The following is a 15171-nucleotide window of genomic DNA, read 5'->3' as shown; positions in this document are numbered from 1 at the left end:
ATACCACATAACGCCACACGGGGGCGCTTTTCCTTCTTTGATCGCTGAGGGTTTTGTGACGCACTTCGGAAAAGCTCAGCGGAGGAGTGGACGGTCGTTCTTGAACTTCGGCAGGTATTGTTTTTTATAATTTACCGCCCACGCTCTAGGGACCTTAACACAGTGGAGATCTAGCATTACTTGATCTTTTTCTAAATGTTTAGTGGACTGTTTGTTGGAAATGTCCAGTATTTTGTCTGCTCACGCTGAGCCAGTTGGCTAACTGCACCATGCTTTAGCTCGCTAACTCAAAGGTTGCTAGCCCTTGAGACCTTATTGGGCACCATCACCGCAATTAAAGTGTTGTAGAAACTGTGACCATTTTTGTTTTTTACCCTGACTTGCCTCTGAATGTCTTGTTTTCTAAGATAATTGTAACCGTCCAGTGAATGATGTAGCTAGCTAGCATTAATCCTGTGCAAGCTAGACAATGAGTTAAGCTGCTCGGAACTTGAAAATATCCTAGTCATTCATGACTTCAGAGGTAAATGCGTTTCGTTGCATAAGCTCTGAAAACATGGCTGGCCTCAGTAAGTAGGTGTTTGTTTTGATGTTTTTCGAGGATAAAAAATTACGGTTAGGGAAATATATTAGCTACTTGAGAGAAAGAGAAACGTCAAATGCTGTAAGCGTGACTTGAACATACCAGCGTGGGGAATCCTACATGCATCATTGAACTTATACTGGCATCAGAGCAGAGGCCTGTACTGTAGTAACACAAATGCTAAATCAGACGACACATAAAAGTAAAAGTTGAGGAGAAAGTGTCTCTCACGGTGTGCGACGCCATATTGCTGCTTCATTCCGACCGACTCGGGCTGCTTGGATCCTACCCGAATTCCCGAGTCGGAGTCCCGAGCTCAAGGGCCGTTCTATTGCACTTTTCCGATTGGGAGGTCGGATTTATCCAAGATCCGAGTTCAATCTAACGCAGCATTACTCTGGAGCTGGGTCAACAAGCTGGCACACATCCAAACTAATGATGAAGCTGGCTTTCGAGATAGCTGCTTTAGATATTCTTTGTCTTATATTGCACTTCACGCAGTAGCATGAATAAAACGGCGGCTGCCTTTGTTGTCTGTATTAAGTGTCTCTGGAGACCTGTTGCCTGGCGTACATATTAAGCAGTCGAGTGGACATTGCATATAAAACTACAGTGCATTTAACGGTATTGCTATTTGAACACTAGTAGGTCTAAATGATTTGAAGTTCGTTTTCCAGTTTTAGTGTAATTGTGTTGTCAAGGGAGGATCGTCGACCAACTCGGCAAGTGAAGTACTGCCGTAGCGGAAGCTACTAATATAAAACTAACTTCATCGCTGCTTACAAATACGAATTGTAACCGTTGACTGTGAGCTGTTCGAAACCATGATACATTTTTGTACGATAATAGCGGCTTTAAGAGGGGAATTGTGAATCTAAAGGCTCCTCAATCATTGTAACTGAAAAGTTGTACCCAGTAGTATAAAAAGGATCACATATGTAATGGAGGAGCTGATCATGTGACATAAAACAATATTATCACTTCCTGGTGAGGGTGTTCTATATGTCAGGATGGCCGAGCGGTCTAAGGCGCTGCGTTCAGGTCGCAGTCTCCCCTGGAGGCGTGGGTTCGAATCCCACTTCTGACAACAACATTTTTTCCTTTATGTCCCTGACCATATTGTTTTATATTAGCGTTAAATTCATAGTTTAGTAGAATTTTTACAGTATCTGGAGACGTTTTTATGATACTATTTATTTTATTATTTATAAAGTTTATTTGATAGGGACAATGCAAATTACATAGTAAAACTTAATGTAGAATGACAGTGATTTTTTTTAGAGTTAAGACACCAGTTTTGCTGTCTTTGTCATTATTTTTTTATCCCAGCCAAGGTATTTCACAACTAAGCTGCTGTCTCCTAGATGTGAAGTTTTAACCCCCTCTTCCTGCTGGGCCAGGTACGTGATATCAGATGTGAGAGTCTGCTCAGGGCACGCTTCCTCATCTTACCAGGTAAACAGTGTTAAGAGCTGTGGTATTTTACTTAAGAGGAGTTCTCCCACTTATTCCACGCCTCAGACAGAAGATGGTGCTAATTTTTTCTTCTGAGCTTCAAGCATAGCTTCTACAATGCAGCCAAGATGTACAAAACAGCTGTTCTCTCTTTTCAAATTTCCACATAGTCTGCCTGCACTGCGATCCACTTATGAAGTGCCACTCCACCCCGCTTTGCTGGAGATATGCGCTAGGTCTATTTTCTGCACTGCTGGCTGCCAAATCCTGTCAGTCCAGGTAGAGCAGAATAGTCCAAGCAGCCAGAAAAACACGCGAAAAATCTGGTTAACTTCACAATACAACACAATGCAAATTTCCTGATTGTAAATCATCACTATACCTGATTGTGGCACAAGCAACAGGTCACTGGTCAGTCAGTGGGTCACAGAGTTACTATGTAAGTAAGTCGACTTTAACTTTTAAGTAAATTAACTTTTTAGATGGAAAACCTTTGAATTTTACATGAAACTGCACATCTTTTGTAGAAAACAAACTGTTTACCTTCATAATGTACTCACCAATGAAGGAAGCAATAAAATCATGGAAACATGTCGAAATGACTGGCAGATCAACCCCAGGTAGGCAAAATAATCAATTTTTTACCTACTGTTACCATGTGAACTCATAGTTCCCCCATGATCTTCTGATCTTGAGTTACTCAGGGCTGTGTGTTGCTCCAGACACGCTTCCAGTTTGCAAGGTTGCTCACCTTTTGTTGGAATAAAGCCTGGTACTTTGTGCCACCAGGCTTCTGTGTGGGTGTGTTCATAGAGAATAATGGGAGCTGATCGTTTGAGCACACAGTGGATGGTGTTGGTGTGTTTTTGGCTTAAAGCTATGACCTGTGAATAACTCTGATTTTAAGGATTGAAATGTACAAAAAGGTAATTAGTTTTTATTGTAAGGTTTGATGTGTTATTGCGGGGTTGGTTGGTTGGTGCCTTGTTTTGGCTCAAGGTTTGAATGCGATGCAATTGTGTGCTTGGTAGTTAGTTTCCGCCTTTACTTATTAACTTAACGGTAGCTTAGCAGGGCTCACTACTGGTTAAAGCCTTTTAGATCTTTGCTCATGATGGTTTGTTTACCAGCCGATTCATTGGTTTAGCTTGTTTAATAAGAGTTACATTCCTAAGTTGTGAGAGTTTGTGGTTATGATGTCAGTGTGTTTTTGTATAGCTCTGGTTTAGCTTGTCTTATCAGGATAGCTGAATCCCACTGTGTTTTATGTGTTTGATTGTGTTTCAAACCTGTTGTGTTTTTTGAGTTATTTTGGGGGTAATTATCTTTATGTGTTTTGTTTCAGGGGTTATTTTGCCAGCTATGTTAATGATATGGTTTGTAACATTTGGTTTCTGTCTGCTCTGCACAGCTCTTATGGTGTGTTTGTGATAAGGAAAATGTGCAGATCTAAGAAAATAAAAGGTTCACAAACCATCGGTGCGAAGGAGTCATACTCATTCTGGCTGGGAATGCTACATGACCTAGTGGTGTATACTCAAATTCACTTTCTACTTACCATTTTCACTGTTTTGCACCATTTTATTTTGGCAGGTTTGTCATAATTGGTATCCTTTTGAGTGAAAACCTGAACTTGCCCCTTATTTGTGCACATTAAGCTGTCTAATATCATCTTGCTCTTTTGTGTTATCCAAGAAACAACCCATAACATCAGATAAACATTTCATACATGGAGTTTCATGTTAGATACTGCAGAGGTCATATCATCAACTGCAAAAGAATTACACCGTTCCTTCTTCCAAATCAGCTGTACCCTGTTTATAGACCTAAATTGTACAAGCAAATATTTATTACTGGATAGAGCTGGAATCTAGTGAAGCACCCAGAAAAATTAAAATCTGATGGAACTGTTCATTACTGTTTATTTTATTCAACGCAAGCACAGGGTGGAGAGGCAGAACAGTGGGACTCTAAGCCATCTGATTGGAGGATGAGCTAAGTCTGTGGGATCCAAAATCCAAACATATGTATGTCTGTGGTCAGCACTTTATTAAATGTAACATTATTTTTATGCTTGTCTTATCCAAACTGTTATATTTTTACAGGGCAGAATTGGCTTTAATATATATTGAAATATCAGCATCTGAGATACTGGCAAATCCAATATCATGCATCCCTAGTTATTAATATCTTATAGACAAAATTTGTAAAAAAAAAAAATGTAATGTCTTCTGTAGCTGTCTGTCTTGTTGATAATAGTGGGAAGTTTAGTTTTTTCCTTGAGAGAGAGAGTCATTTATATCTGAAAGGTGTCCTTGTTGAATCATTGTCATTTTAATATGTTTTGGCACTGCCAGCTTGGAGGCCGCCCTTGTTTCAAACATTGTCCACATGAAAGGAAAAAGAAAAAAAGACCAGTTGTCCATTTCATGCAAAAATGAATGATACAAACACAAACATTCAGAACTCACAGCACAGCACAGTTTACTTGCTAGTCATTTTGTACAAATAGTAGAAAGAGGGTTTGTATCTGAAGGAGACAAACTGAATCACATTTGCCAGATAGATGTCGATACATGGAGACTGATTTCCACACAGGTATTTGTAAAGAGAGTCACAGAGTCGACTGTTTCGAACATCCCATTAAAAAAGCGTTCACTAACCTGTCTGAGTAAGAAAAAGAATACAGAGCTCGTTCAGTAATCACGTACAGTTATAGAAAGTTATCTAGATGAAGGTAAAGTTGAAATAAACATAAAATAAACAACTTAAAAAAACATTCCAATAATTAGGTGGCGTCTAGCGGTAGGCATATTGTTGTTGCTGTCCCTTAATGCTTGAATCAGCCACAAGCCATTTATTAACAAAACATTTGGAAGTCCCAGAAGAACCACAAAATATTTTTATTCTCATTTTATCTATTTTTTCTTTTTTACACATCACAACCTAAAGACTTGGTAGGCTGTCCATTAGTCATCATCATTATCATCATCCCTTTTGTGTCATCTAAAAGCACAGACCTCTTTCAACATGCTGCAACACCCCTCAATAAAGCAATCAAAACCCCTTGAATGGTTACTGTAAACTCTGTGGGTTTTAGGTGCCGTTCAACAAAGGCGGGCAATAATCGCTGCGCCCTCCTACTAGAAGATTTCTACGTATTTTTGAACATCCATGTTCAAAGTCCCACACTGAGCAGACTGCTGAAGGGCCATGTTGTTGTGTTTACAGGATGGCACAGAAGAACTTCTTCTCCCTGAACGGGTTCTCTGACGCTGGCACAGGCGATAGCAGTGGGTCCTCTTTGGCATGGGCTTCGCAGTACGACATCAAGTCTGCCGCTGCTTTTGAGACCTGGTAAGAAACAGACACACATGTAAATACACATTAGTATGGTTGTCAGGGTCATAGAATTAAAGGCTTTTGTACAGTTGAGCAAAAATCAATTATATCAATACCTTTTTTGGCAACAACAATGGGTATAAAAGTCCTAGGCACCCAATACAGGGAACATCCTTGTTTTGATGATCCAAAATTGCTAGCAACCTCCCAAGATTTTAAAATCTTAACTGACTTTGAAAATGTGAGAGACCCTACATATGCCGGCAAATAATGAAATATTTAGCAGTATTGCCCTTATAGTGTGTAGTGTGCAACAAGATTACCAACACAGCACACTATACACCCCCCCAAAGCTTCCAATCCCGCTCCCTAGATCACTGATTTCCAACCTGTGGTGCCGGGGGGGGGGCTTAAACCATGGTAGAGCAGTTACTAAGTATTTTATACAAAGGTCTTTTGATGAAAAAAGCATGCATAGGCCTTTTTCAAGGGTTTTGTCAGTGAAACGATTAAAATCTATGTTGATTTTTGGCAGCGGTGTGCCACTTTTTGTTCTCTCTTTGGTCTCGGTGGGGCTCTGCTTTTCTTAACTACATGTAGGGGGTCCTCCAAAGAAAAAATGGTTGGGAAGCACTGCCCTACAACATATTTATATTCAGAATCAGTGCGGGGGAGAAAAGATGTGTTCATAGGGTATCTGTTGTCTTTTGATACCAAATCAACCCCAAAAACAATTAACATTGAAAAAGTTTATCAGGAATGACTTAACATTCGATCTGTTTTTACAGGAATCCACCTGTTGGTCATGATTAGTTTATATGATGCATGATAAAAAACACACTTATCAGTCCAATCCTGATTAAATCTGCAGTTTTCTGTGTCAACTCTTTACTTCAAGCCAAAATATCTCAATTGCCCCCTTGAGGCCGGCTTCAGTAGAGAGGGTAGGGACTGATCTCACTGTTAATGACTCGAAATTACAATCAATTTCAAAGGAAATAAAAATATTAATGAAATAATGATTAGTAATAGTCATATATAGATAGTCATAGATCGTTAAAAGACCAATTATTTAAAATCTTATTTTAGCTTAGTTGATGGTCTGGCCCGCTCAGCACCTGTCACCAACTTTGCTGTAAAAAAGCTAGATGTGGCTAGCTATAAGCTACCTGCTACATCCACTGCAGTAGCGATCCAGGTCCAATTCCTTCGTCAGTTCTGTTGTGATTTGTTTTACAGGACACATTGCCATCTCTTGTGTTGTTGCCTAAAATCAACATGTTGGTCTTCCATTGCTGATGTTCGTCAAATATTATGCTTCACGTTTACGATCGTTGTGCTTCTTCTTTTGGTCAGCTTGCTTCCTGATTGGCTATTGTTTTGTTCCACGGGAGAGTCCACAGAGTGCGTGCTCGGCTATCCTCAAAGTTCGCCCCCACACGACAGCATTCATGAACGTTAATACTCGACATGTTCAGTACTTTAAAGTATAAGATGCTCCAGTTGTCTTCTGAGCAGATTGTAGAAGGAGAGTTCACCCTTAACACCTCTCACACCACAGGAAAACCCAGCATTATAACCTTTAGCACCATCTGTTAATCAGCCCTTACCTGACTTAAATCATAAGTGGGGAATGTGACCAATAATTGGCACGATTATCTGGTACGATGTACCCCCCTTTAGTTGATTAAATATGTTGTAAAATTTTGCTAACATATGCATACAGGAGTATTCCTGCAATTTTTGATGGATTCATTTCTCTTCTGTGCTCGCAAGTAAGTTGATGTAGATTTTTTTTAAAGCGGCAATATGTCTCTTTACTGTCGACGAGAGAGAGAGAGAATGTTTTTGAAATATTTAGAGATATTAGAAAAAAAATTGAAGACGGAACATGTAAAGAAATTGTTACTAGTGTTTCTTAACACTGTATCACAGGTGAGAAACCTTTTTGTCACATGGCGATGGCAGACACAAACAGTTAAGGACCATTTCTATACTTGGTTTTTTTTTTGTAGCTCTGTAGGTTACCTGTCATTTAGGTAATGGTAATTCAAAGCTTTAGGATGTCAAAATTTGGAAAACCCTGCATTTAGTTGTTTTATGTTCTTATCATACTGTTTTGGATAGGCAGACCAGGCAGGAATAACCTCGTGCACAAGTTGTGACACGTGTCTAAAAAGTGACAATATTTGAGTAACTGTTAGACAAAAATTATTTTTTTTCTTTATCCAGGTTTGTTTCTAAGTTAACTTCTTCTAAACTTGATCTTTTTTGTTATCGCATAACCATGAGAGAGGGAATTAAACTACTTGCATGAGCTGAATAATCCACTCCATCAGAATGCATGAAGTAGAGGAAATAAAAGTATTTTAGACATATTGTTTGGAACTGGTCAGGTTAGGCTGGCTGTTTACTGACATTTCCAGACTTTTGCTATGCCAGTATAACCAGGGTTTTACTTGCTTGATGGAAATGAAAGCGTATAGGTGTATTTCAGTCAATATCCTGAAATTTTCTTTAGAGCCAGATTAAGCTTTTCGTAAAAGACATAAAAATAGTACCTTCAGTATTCTTAAAGTTCATTCACCATCATGATCATGAATTGTATTTTCTCACCTTTATCCTGTCGATGTTGGCCTCCATCTTCAGCTGCTCCACCAGCTTCCTGGCTTGAGCAATGTTGGCTGTGTTATTGCTCGCCATTGGCGCTGTCAGTCACGTCTCTTGTACTCAGCCTGTATGGAGGAGAAAGTAATTCAAACACCTCAGACATTGTAGTTCAACCACAGAGTGTCACTGATTGAGACGAGTAGTACAATATAGGAGGCATGTAAAGAGGAGGGCTTATAACAGATAGCCTGTTTATTGTCACATGGCTGAAAATACACACACACATATACACACATGCATATGCACACAGGCTTATTATTTATGGCGTCAGTTGCTAGGCAGCACATGACAGTGAGGGGGAGGCAGGAAAGTGGGAGGAGGGTGAGGGGGCAGTGCTTCGTCCAGCTCTATATTTAAAATAGATAAAAGAATAAGGAACATTGGTGGCTTAAGAAATTGTGTGTGTGTGGGGGGGGGTTCTCTCAGCCTTTTTATCATGCTTATGTTCATTTTTTTTATCTCTGTGTCACCCAAGGCCACAGTGTTCACTCTCTGCATCATGTGATGGATCTAAAATCAATAAATCTGTTATTTGATCCAAGGCAACAAAGGTCGCCCCACAAGCAGCAGATGTTGGAATCACTTTATTTGCATTTCTGCTACATTAAAACTGTTTTTTCACCGGTGCGGACACAGTTCATGCTGTCCATCTGTTCTGCTGTGAAAACGATCAATATTTCTTAGCTTATTTTTCACATAAACATAACAGACTCCATGGAAAACACCTGTTCACTTAGTAGATAAAAATATCCAATTTCAAGGCTGCAATGATTCAAAAAAGCAGGCTGATTTTCTGTAGTCCTAGAACTTCAAAATCAACTAAAGAGATTGATGTAATTTGCTAAAAAAATGTAACTACAGTAAAAAATGTACACCACACTGTCTAGTGGGTTTTGGTTCATATTAGATACACGTAGCATTTCATTCATATTGTTTTATCCTCAAACAACCTTCCATTGAGATTTTAAGCATGAATGAAATTTTTCTAATTCGCTTTTTTTTAACTAGATTTTGACTGTATAAGTCCACAGCTTAAGTCTTGTGTCCTCAGATACTCCTCCGTCTTTTCTAACCTCTTTGATTAAATGGATCAAGCTGTGGGCACCCTGAAACAGCGTCATCCTTGCTGCGTGATCAATCTTCCCTGCGCCTCCCCTCCGTCATCCGTCTGTTTGCGCTGCGGTGTGACTCAGTGTGGGGTTAAGACTGATCTCAGCAAGGTGCTGAAGCCGAGCATGAATATTGATGGCCACAGTGGAGCACCTGCAGACCGGTGTACTCATGCAAGATTTTCCATTGTCACCCAGACCCTGACACTGAACGTCCTGAATGTTGTTTAAAGCCTGCACAGCCTCACAGGTACCAGTTTTTAAGCCTTTTTAAAAATAGAATACTGCAGGAAAATTAGATGAAATGTTATTTTTCCTGAATGAAACTGTTTGATTTTAGAAAGTTGTGAGGATTTATGGAAATGGTACATTTTGTGCTTGTTTTTGAACCGCTAACCACTAGATGGCAGTGTTGTAACCAGCCTTGAGCTTTTTTAATCTCTTCACATAAAAATTTGTCAACTATATAAACTTGCCAATAAAGATAAGTATCGGCATTATTTATACCAAGAAACAGAGGGTTAAAAGCAAGAGTCATATGGGATCCAATAATAAATACAGTGCATTCAGAAAGTATTTGGACCCTTTCACCTTTGTCAAATTTCTTATGTTGGTGCCTGATGTGACAGTAGTAAAAATTGATTTTTATTCTCATTGATCAACACTCACTACCCCATCAAGACAAGTGAAAACAGAATAAAAAAATGAGAATTGATTAAAAACCTGAAATATCACAAATCTTGAGACCATTTGCAAAAACACTTAAAATGCAGCTTAGGGGCCTCCTAGTTCCTTTAACCTTTGCTGAGATGTTTCAGCACCTTGACTGGAGTCCACCTGTGGTAAATTAGATTGATTGGACATGATTTGGAAAGGCACACACCTTTCTATAGAAGGCTTCACGGCTGACAGTGCATATCGGCCTCCATGATTCTCAAATGGAAGATGTTTGGCACAATCAGGAGTCTTCCAAAAGCTGGTCACCTGGCCAAACTTGGCACTCAGTTGAGAAAGGCCTTAGTAAGAAAGGTGACCCAAGACTGGATGGTTGCTCTGAATAGCTCTAAAGATCCTGTATGGAGATGGGACAAGTTCTAGAGAAGAAGGACAACCATCACTACATCCCCTCACTGATATGGGTTTATGGCAGAGCGGCTAGACGGAAGTCTCTCTTCAGTGCAAAACACATGAAAGCCTGATTTGCTGTTATTTGTAGTTTTTTTTTTTTTTTTTAACAATCTCCAAGCAGGCATTCGTGTATTTTGCACTGAGGAAATGCTTCGATAGCCACTCTGCCACAAGCCAATATTAGTGAGGGGATGTAGTGATATTTGTCCCTCTAGAACTTTGTCCCGTCTCCACACAGGATCTTTGGAGCTCAGTCAGAGTGACCATCGAGGCTCTAGGTCAACTCTCTTGCTACGGCTCTTCTCCCCTGGTTGCTCAGCTTGGCTGGGTGACCAGCTGTTGGTAGAGTAGTAGTTGTGCAAAATTCACTCATTTGAAAATTATGGAGGCCAGGAACTTTCTGTGCTACTGAAATTTCTTTGTAGCCTTCCCCAGATCTGTGTCTTGCAGAAATCCTGTCTCTGAGCTGTGCGGGCAGTTCCTTTGACCTCATGGCTTTATTTTTGCTCTGATTGTGATCCCAGCAAAGGTCAAGAGAAATGGGAGGAACCTGACTTGAATTTCAAGTGTTTTTGCAGAGAGTCCGAGTACTTATGTCAATGTGATATTTTAGTTTTTATGTCAAGTTTGCAAAAAAAAAAATTAAATCTGTTTTCACTTTGTCATGACAGTGTACAGAGTTTAGATAAATGAGAGGAAAATGTTTTTTTTTTCTCAACTAAAGCATTAGGCTGAAACATAAGAAACCATCTATCAGATATTTAAGAGCCAAACATATCAGTTATCTTTATTTTATAGCATCATCACAGGTCCTAGTCTTTACATTTTGAACTAAAGGAAGACAATCAGCTAAGTCACAGGTTTGACCATTTGACCATCAGGATAGTTCCACTTTTTATTCTTAGGATAAATGACTCCTAAGGCCTTTGTTTTTCAAACATGCAATATTTAATTTCCTGTACTCAGTCATAAGGACATAGAGAAATGCTTCAACAGTCGGAAATGGTTAAAAGACGTCTTTGTTATTCCCTGACATTTCAATGGGTGATTGTTTTAAGTTAAGTTCAAGAGAAAATCTCCAGTATTTACCCTCTTCTCTCGTTCTTAGGTCTGAAACATTTCCTCTGAACAGCCCTGGAAAATCTCAACTCGCTGTCAGATCAAGTGACAATCTGAAGAGGATGTACGAGCTTAACCTGCAGCAGAGCTCGCAGTATTAACAGTGTCACATAAACATCATGTTTTACAGCCAACGCAGCTGAGGGATACTGGATTTTCTCACTCTGAGGAATACTTCACCTTTTAGGGTCATGTTTTTGATGAAACTCAGGAGGCTGTCAAAAAAATAAAACCTAGTATGTTGGTATTTGCATCTAAAAGTGTTGAATTCTTTTTCTTTGCACCTGTGAATTCTGCAGATATAATTTGACTAACAAGCATTAGAGAAAAAAAAGTACCAGATTACACTTCAAGAGTGCCGAGTTTGATCCTGATCCAGCAAAAATGTAATATTTTTATCAAGCGCATGATAAAATCTGACCAGTGTTTTTTTCCTAATCCCGCTGACAACATGATATACTTAAAGAATTGCTTGTGATTTGGCCACTGCTTCATAAGAAGGTTAATATTGATGTTTATTTCTGATCTGCATTTATTGCTCATTTTTGAGTCTGATTAAATCAAAATTGTAATGTTTTTCTTCCTTTGCAAATGGTTAACCCTTCAGATGTGTTTCTGAAATCAGGTCAGTAGTTTTCCTCTGACCCTGCTGACTAACAACGCTGAAAAAAAGCCTCTCAACAGATTTAATAATTATTCTCAGCCTACATTTCAGTTCCTTTTTTGGAGAAAAAGGGGGAAAAATTAAACGGGAAAGAAGTTATAAAGAATCTGTTCCAGTTCTGTCATCAGCTGGAGGGATTTTTGGATTATTTCTTCTCAAGGGACTACTGGGTTGAGCATTTTGTGAGGTTGAAATATGAACATCTGGCATCCCTCTGTGAAAGCTAAGTGTCAAGTTTCTTGCAGTTTTCTGATCACAAACGGAATACTCCTGTGTATTTTGTACTAAATGCCAGGTAAATAACTACTTTAATTGAAAATTTGGACAAATATCATGGGACTCTTGCACAGAAACCTCACTGTTGTCTGTCCTCAATATAAAGAGGCCAAAGACTTGCTACAAAAGTGTGATTGACAAGAACAAATTAATCTTTGGCGTCTTCTTATTGAGGCCATAGTAATGTTTCAACACTCAGGGGACATGTCAAAACAGGCCATCCTATCACAAGCTATTGATAACAGAGAGATGTGACTTGAAGATTTCTGGGAAGAAGAAAAGTAGAGCTCTGTTCTTTATAAAAAATAATCAGACACTGGGACATAAAAGCCTGGTTTGTGCTGAACTGAAAAGGAAAGACGTTTTATATATAAACCATAAAAGTTGTTGGAAAGCTGTGTCTTCAGAGGCTGGAAGACAAAGGACAGGAACTCCCAGTTTTGATGTGTTTGTTTTAGAGGGTTTGCGTTGTATAACCGGTAAAAACTTAAAGCCATGAAAATAGTGTATTTTCATTGAGAAGGTCTTTTTTTTTTCAAAGTTAAAATCCTAAAGGATTTCTGTTTATAAAAAACATTTTAAGGCACCAGCCTTTGCTCTTTAGTATTCTTCTTTGCGATGCACTGACGAAATGTGTTTCTTGTGCTCTCTGCTAAGTTGCTCAACACCATTACAACAGCCAAACAGTCAAAGAAGAACAATATGATATGATAAAGGAGAAAATATCTTATATGACAATAAGAGTTGCACCAATTATGAAAACCGGGGCTGAAACTGAGACCAATGTTTAAAATAACAGTTGAGCTGATCCCCTCTTTTGGTGTAAAACTTCCACAGTGCCAACTTTTCCTCTCATAGCTGACAATGAAAACAGATTTGATTCTGTCAAACTGGTCACTTCTAAAATCTCCTGTTTCATTCAGAGCACAGGCCATTAATTTGATTGGACACACTTGATAAACTGGCTAGTGATAGCTGCTCATGCCACATTACTTGCTGATGGCCACAGGGTTAGATTCATGACAGACGAAAACAAGTGAAACAAAGAAGCCATCACAGGTACAGTCTAAGAGAATGCTGATTTGATTCTGCTGGAGTCCACAGGAAAGCTAGCGCTATGCTGTACTGTGGCACAGCCTTGTTGTAAGCATGCCAAGTTGTTGGACCAACTGAAATTGTACTAAGATGAATTTCTCAAAGCCAGACATCGAGACACACCTCTATCATAATGCAACTAGGGTTCAGTTTACTCCTCAATGCAGCCACCTCTATGGAAACCAAACTGGTCTGGGTGTTTTGCACATGCTTCACCACCCTAAATGTAGGTTTTGACCTAGAAGTTGAACAGCATAAATTTGAATTAGAAAGCCATTGAGATAATAGTGCAAACTCTTTCTGAAACAAGAATGGTGCATTTTTGGACCGGGATATACAGCTTGTGTTATGTAAGCTGACTGAGTTAAACATTAAAGTGCATGGATAGTAGGAAACCTATTTTCCTTGTTTGACATACAATCTGCCTCTGGCTAACTTGTTTGTAGATTGTTTGGTTTCTGACATAAAAGTTCAACCAGAGAAAAGTCAGAATGCAAACAGCTAAAAGGGAGCATATCATCACCACCATAGTCATATCTCATTGACTCCATTGGTGCTTGTATACTTGGACATGGAAGGTAGTCCAGTTAGATGGAGCTGTAAGTGCAGCTCAGCTTTACTGTACATGCAGACTTAGTGACGTTACTTAAATAAAAATGTTTAGCGGTTGTTTTTCACATTCATGATGTTAATTTAGAAAGTCAGTAGGCTATTTGACCAGCCATAGTAATTGTTGAAAACATGTAAGAAATGCCCCTTTAAGGGGATTTATTTTTGTTTTGTATAGATCAAAGCTACTTTTATGTGTTCAAGTTTTCTAATATTTGTTAAGAAACATATATGTGTCAGTTAAAAATACATGCAGAAGTAGGACATCCAGCTTGTTTGTGTAGTCTGAGAGAATGCCACCCTGACATTTTTATATCTAAAGAGGGAGGGGTGAGAAGATGGTGCTGTGTAGATGCATGCTGGTGTCTTCAAGGCAACAAAAAGGGTTTAATATTTAGGCTACAGAGTAGATGTGATGCTTCCTGTCTGGTTTCGTTTAATGTCATTTCCTTGCCCTATCATAGATTAGCTCATTTATGTATCATGAAACCTCTTGTGCTTCTTTCCTTTCTATCTGCCAGCTGCCCAAAATACCACCCTGAGATGTGGCGCGTGGTGTCAACATGCTGATAGCTGTGACATCCTAACAGGCGCTGCTAGATAATGCATTTTGATGGGCACAGGCCTTAACCATGCTTGCCTTCTGAGACTTTGCAGAAGCTGCTTTGAAATCTGTACAGATTTTCTCCGGTTTCCAAACAGTCAGAGGTCTGTTGCATTGCTTTGACCACTCATGCTGTAATGTTACGAAACCAAAGCCTCCTCCTCTTGTCGTAACTTACCTTGTCTGCTTACTCCTCCGCACTTGGCCCTGCTGTCTGCCTGCAGTTCAGTCAGCAGTTTACGTCCGCCCCACTCTCTGAAAACAGAGAAACAGAGAGGTTGAAGCTTGTAAGAATCAGTAGTAGAAAGCTTTGCACGTTTCAAGTCCTACAAGCCAGAAAAATCATGTCAAGAGTTGTGTGTGTGCCGCTGTCCTCTGTAAAATGTCACAGCTGGCTCTTACAAACATTGCTGAGGGGTTTTAGAAGAAACACTAACAGAGAAGCAACACAACACGCTACAGAAGCAGATGCAAATGACACATCATTTGGGGAAAACGGTTCATTTTTATTTTGAAG

General features: G+C 39.3%; 1 protein-coding gene, 1 long non-coding RNA gene and 1 other non-coding gene across 5 annotated transcripts in view; 2 read left to right on the top strand and 1 right to left on the bottom strand.

Moving 5' to 3' along the window:
* The first annotated feature begins 59 nt into the window (after positions 1-59).
* Positions 60-11659, top strand: LOC121526726. Of its 2 annotated transcripts, none has more exons than XR_005993334.1 (6): positions 60-114; positions 1984-2038; positions 5270-5395; positions 9102-9270; positions 9358-9409; positions 11396-11659. It is a non-coding gene; the product is annotated as an uncharacterized LOC121526726 (long non-coding RNA). The 2 variants fall into 2 exon arrangements; XR_005993335.1 differs by having other exon boundaries at positions 1948-2038.
* On the top strand, positions 1588-1670 carry trnal-cag. Its single transcript has one exon. It is a non-coding gene; the product is annotated as a tRNA-Leu (tRNA).
* Positions 4071-15171, bottom strand: part of gng2 (guanine nucleotide binding protein (G protein), gamma 2) — a 27975-nt gene continuing 16874 nt past the window's right edge. For both annotated transcript variants that reach the window (XM_041813420.1, XM_041813421.1), the window contains exons 2-4: positions 14833-14909; positions 7997-8115; positions 4071-5392 (exon numbers count right to left, since the gene is read on the bottom strand). In XM_041813420.1, coding sequence (XP_041669354.1) covers positions 5264-5392; positions 7997-8083 — 216 coding nt within the window. In that variant the 5' untranslated portion in view covers positions 8084-8115; positions 14833-14909 and the 3' untranslated portion in view covers positions 4071-5263. The remainder of the gene's footprint in view (positions 5393-7996; positions 8116-14832; positions 14910-15171) is intronic.

Source organism: Cheilinus undulatus, linkage group 18, assembly GCF_018320785.1.
Source record: "Cheilinus undulatus linkage group 18, ASM1832078v1, whole genome shotgun sequence".
Taxonomy (NCBI): domain Eukaryota; kingdom Metazoa; phylum Chordata; class Actinopteri; order Labriformes; family Labridae; genus Cheilinus; species Cheilinus undulatus.
The sequence above is the reverse complement of the archived record's forward strand: the minus strand, read 5'-3'. Positions and strand labels throughout refer to the sequence as shown.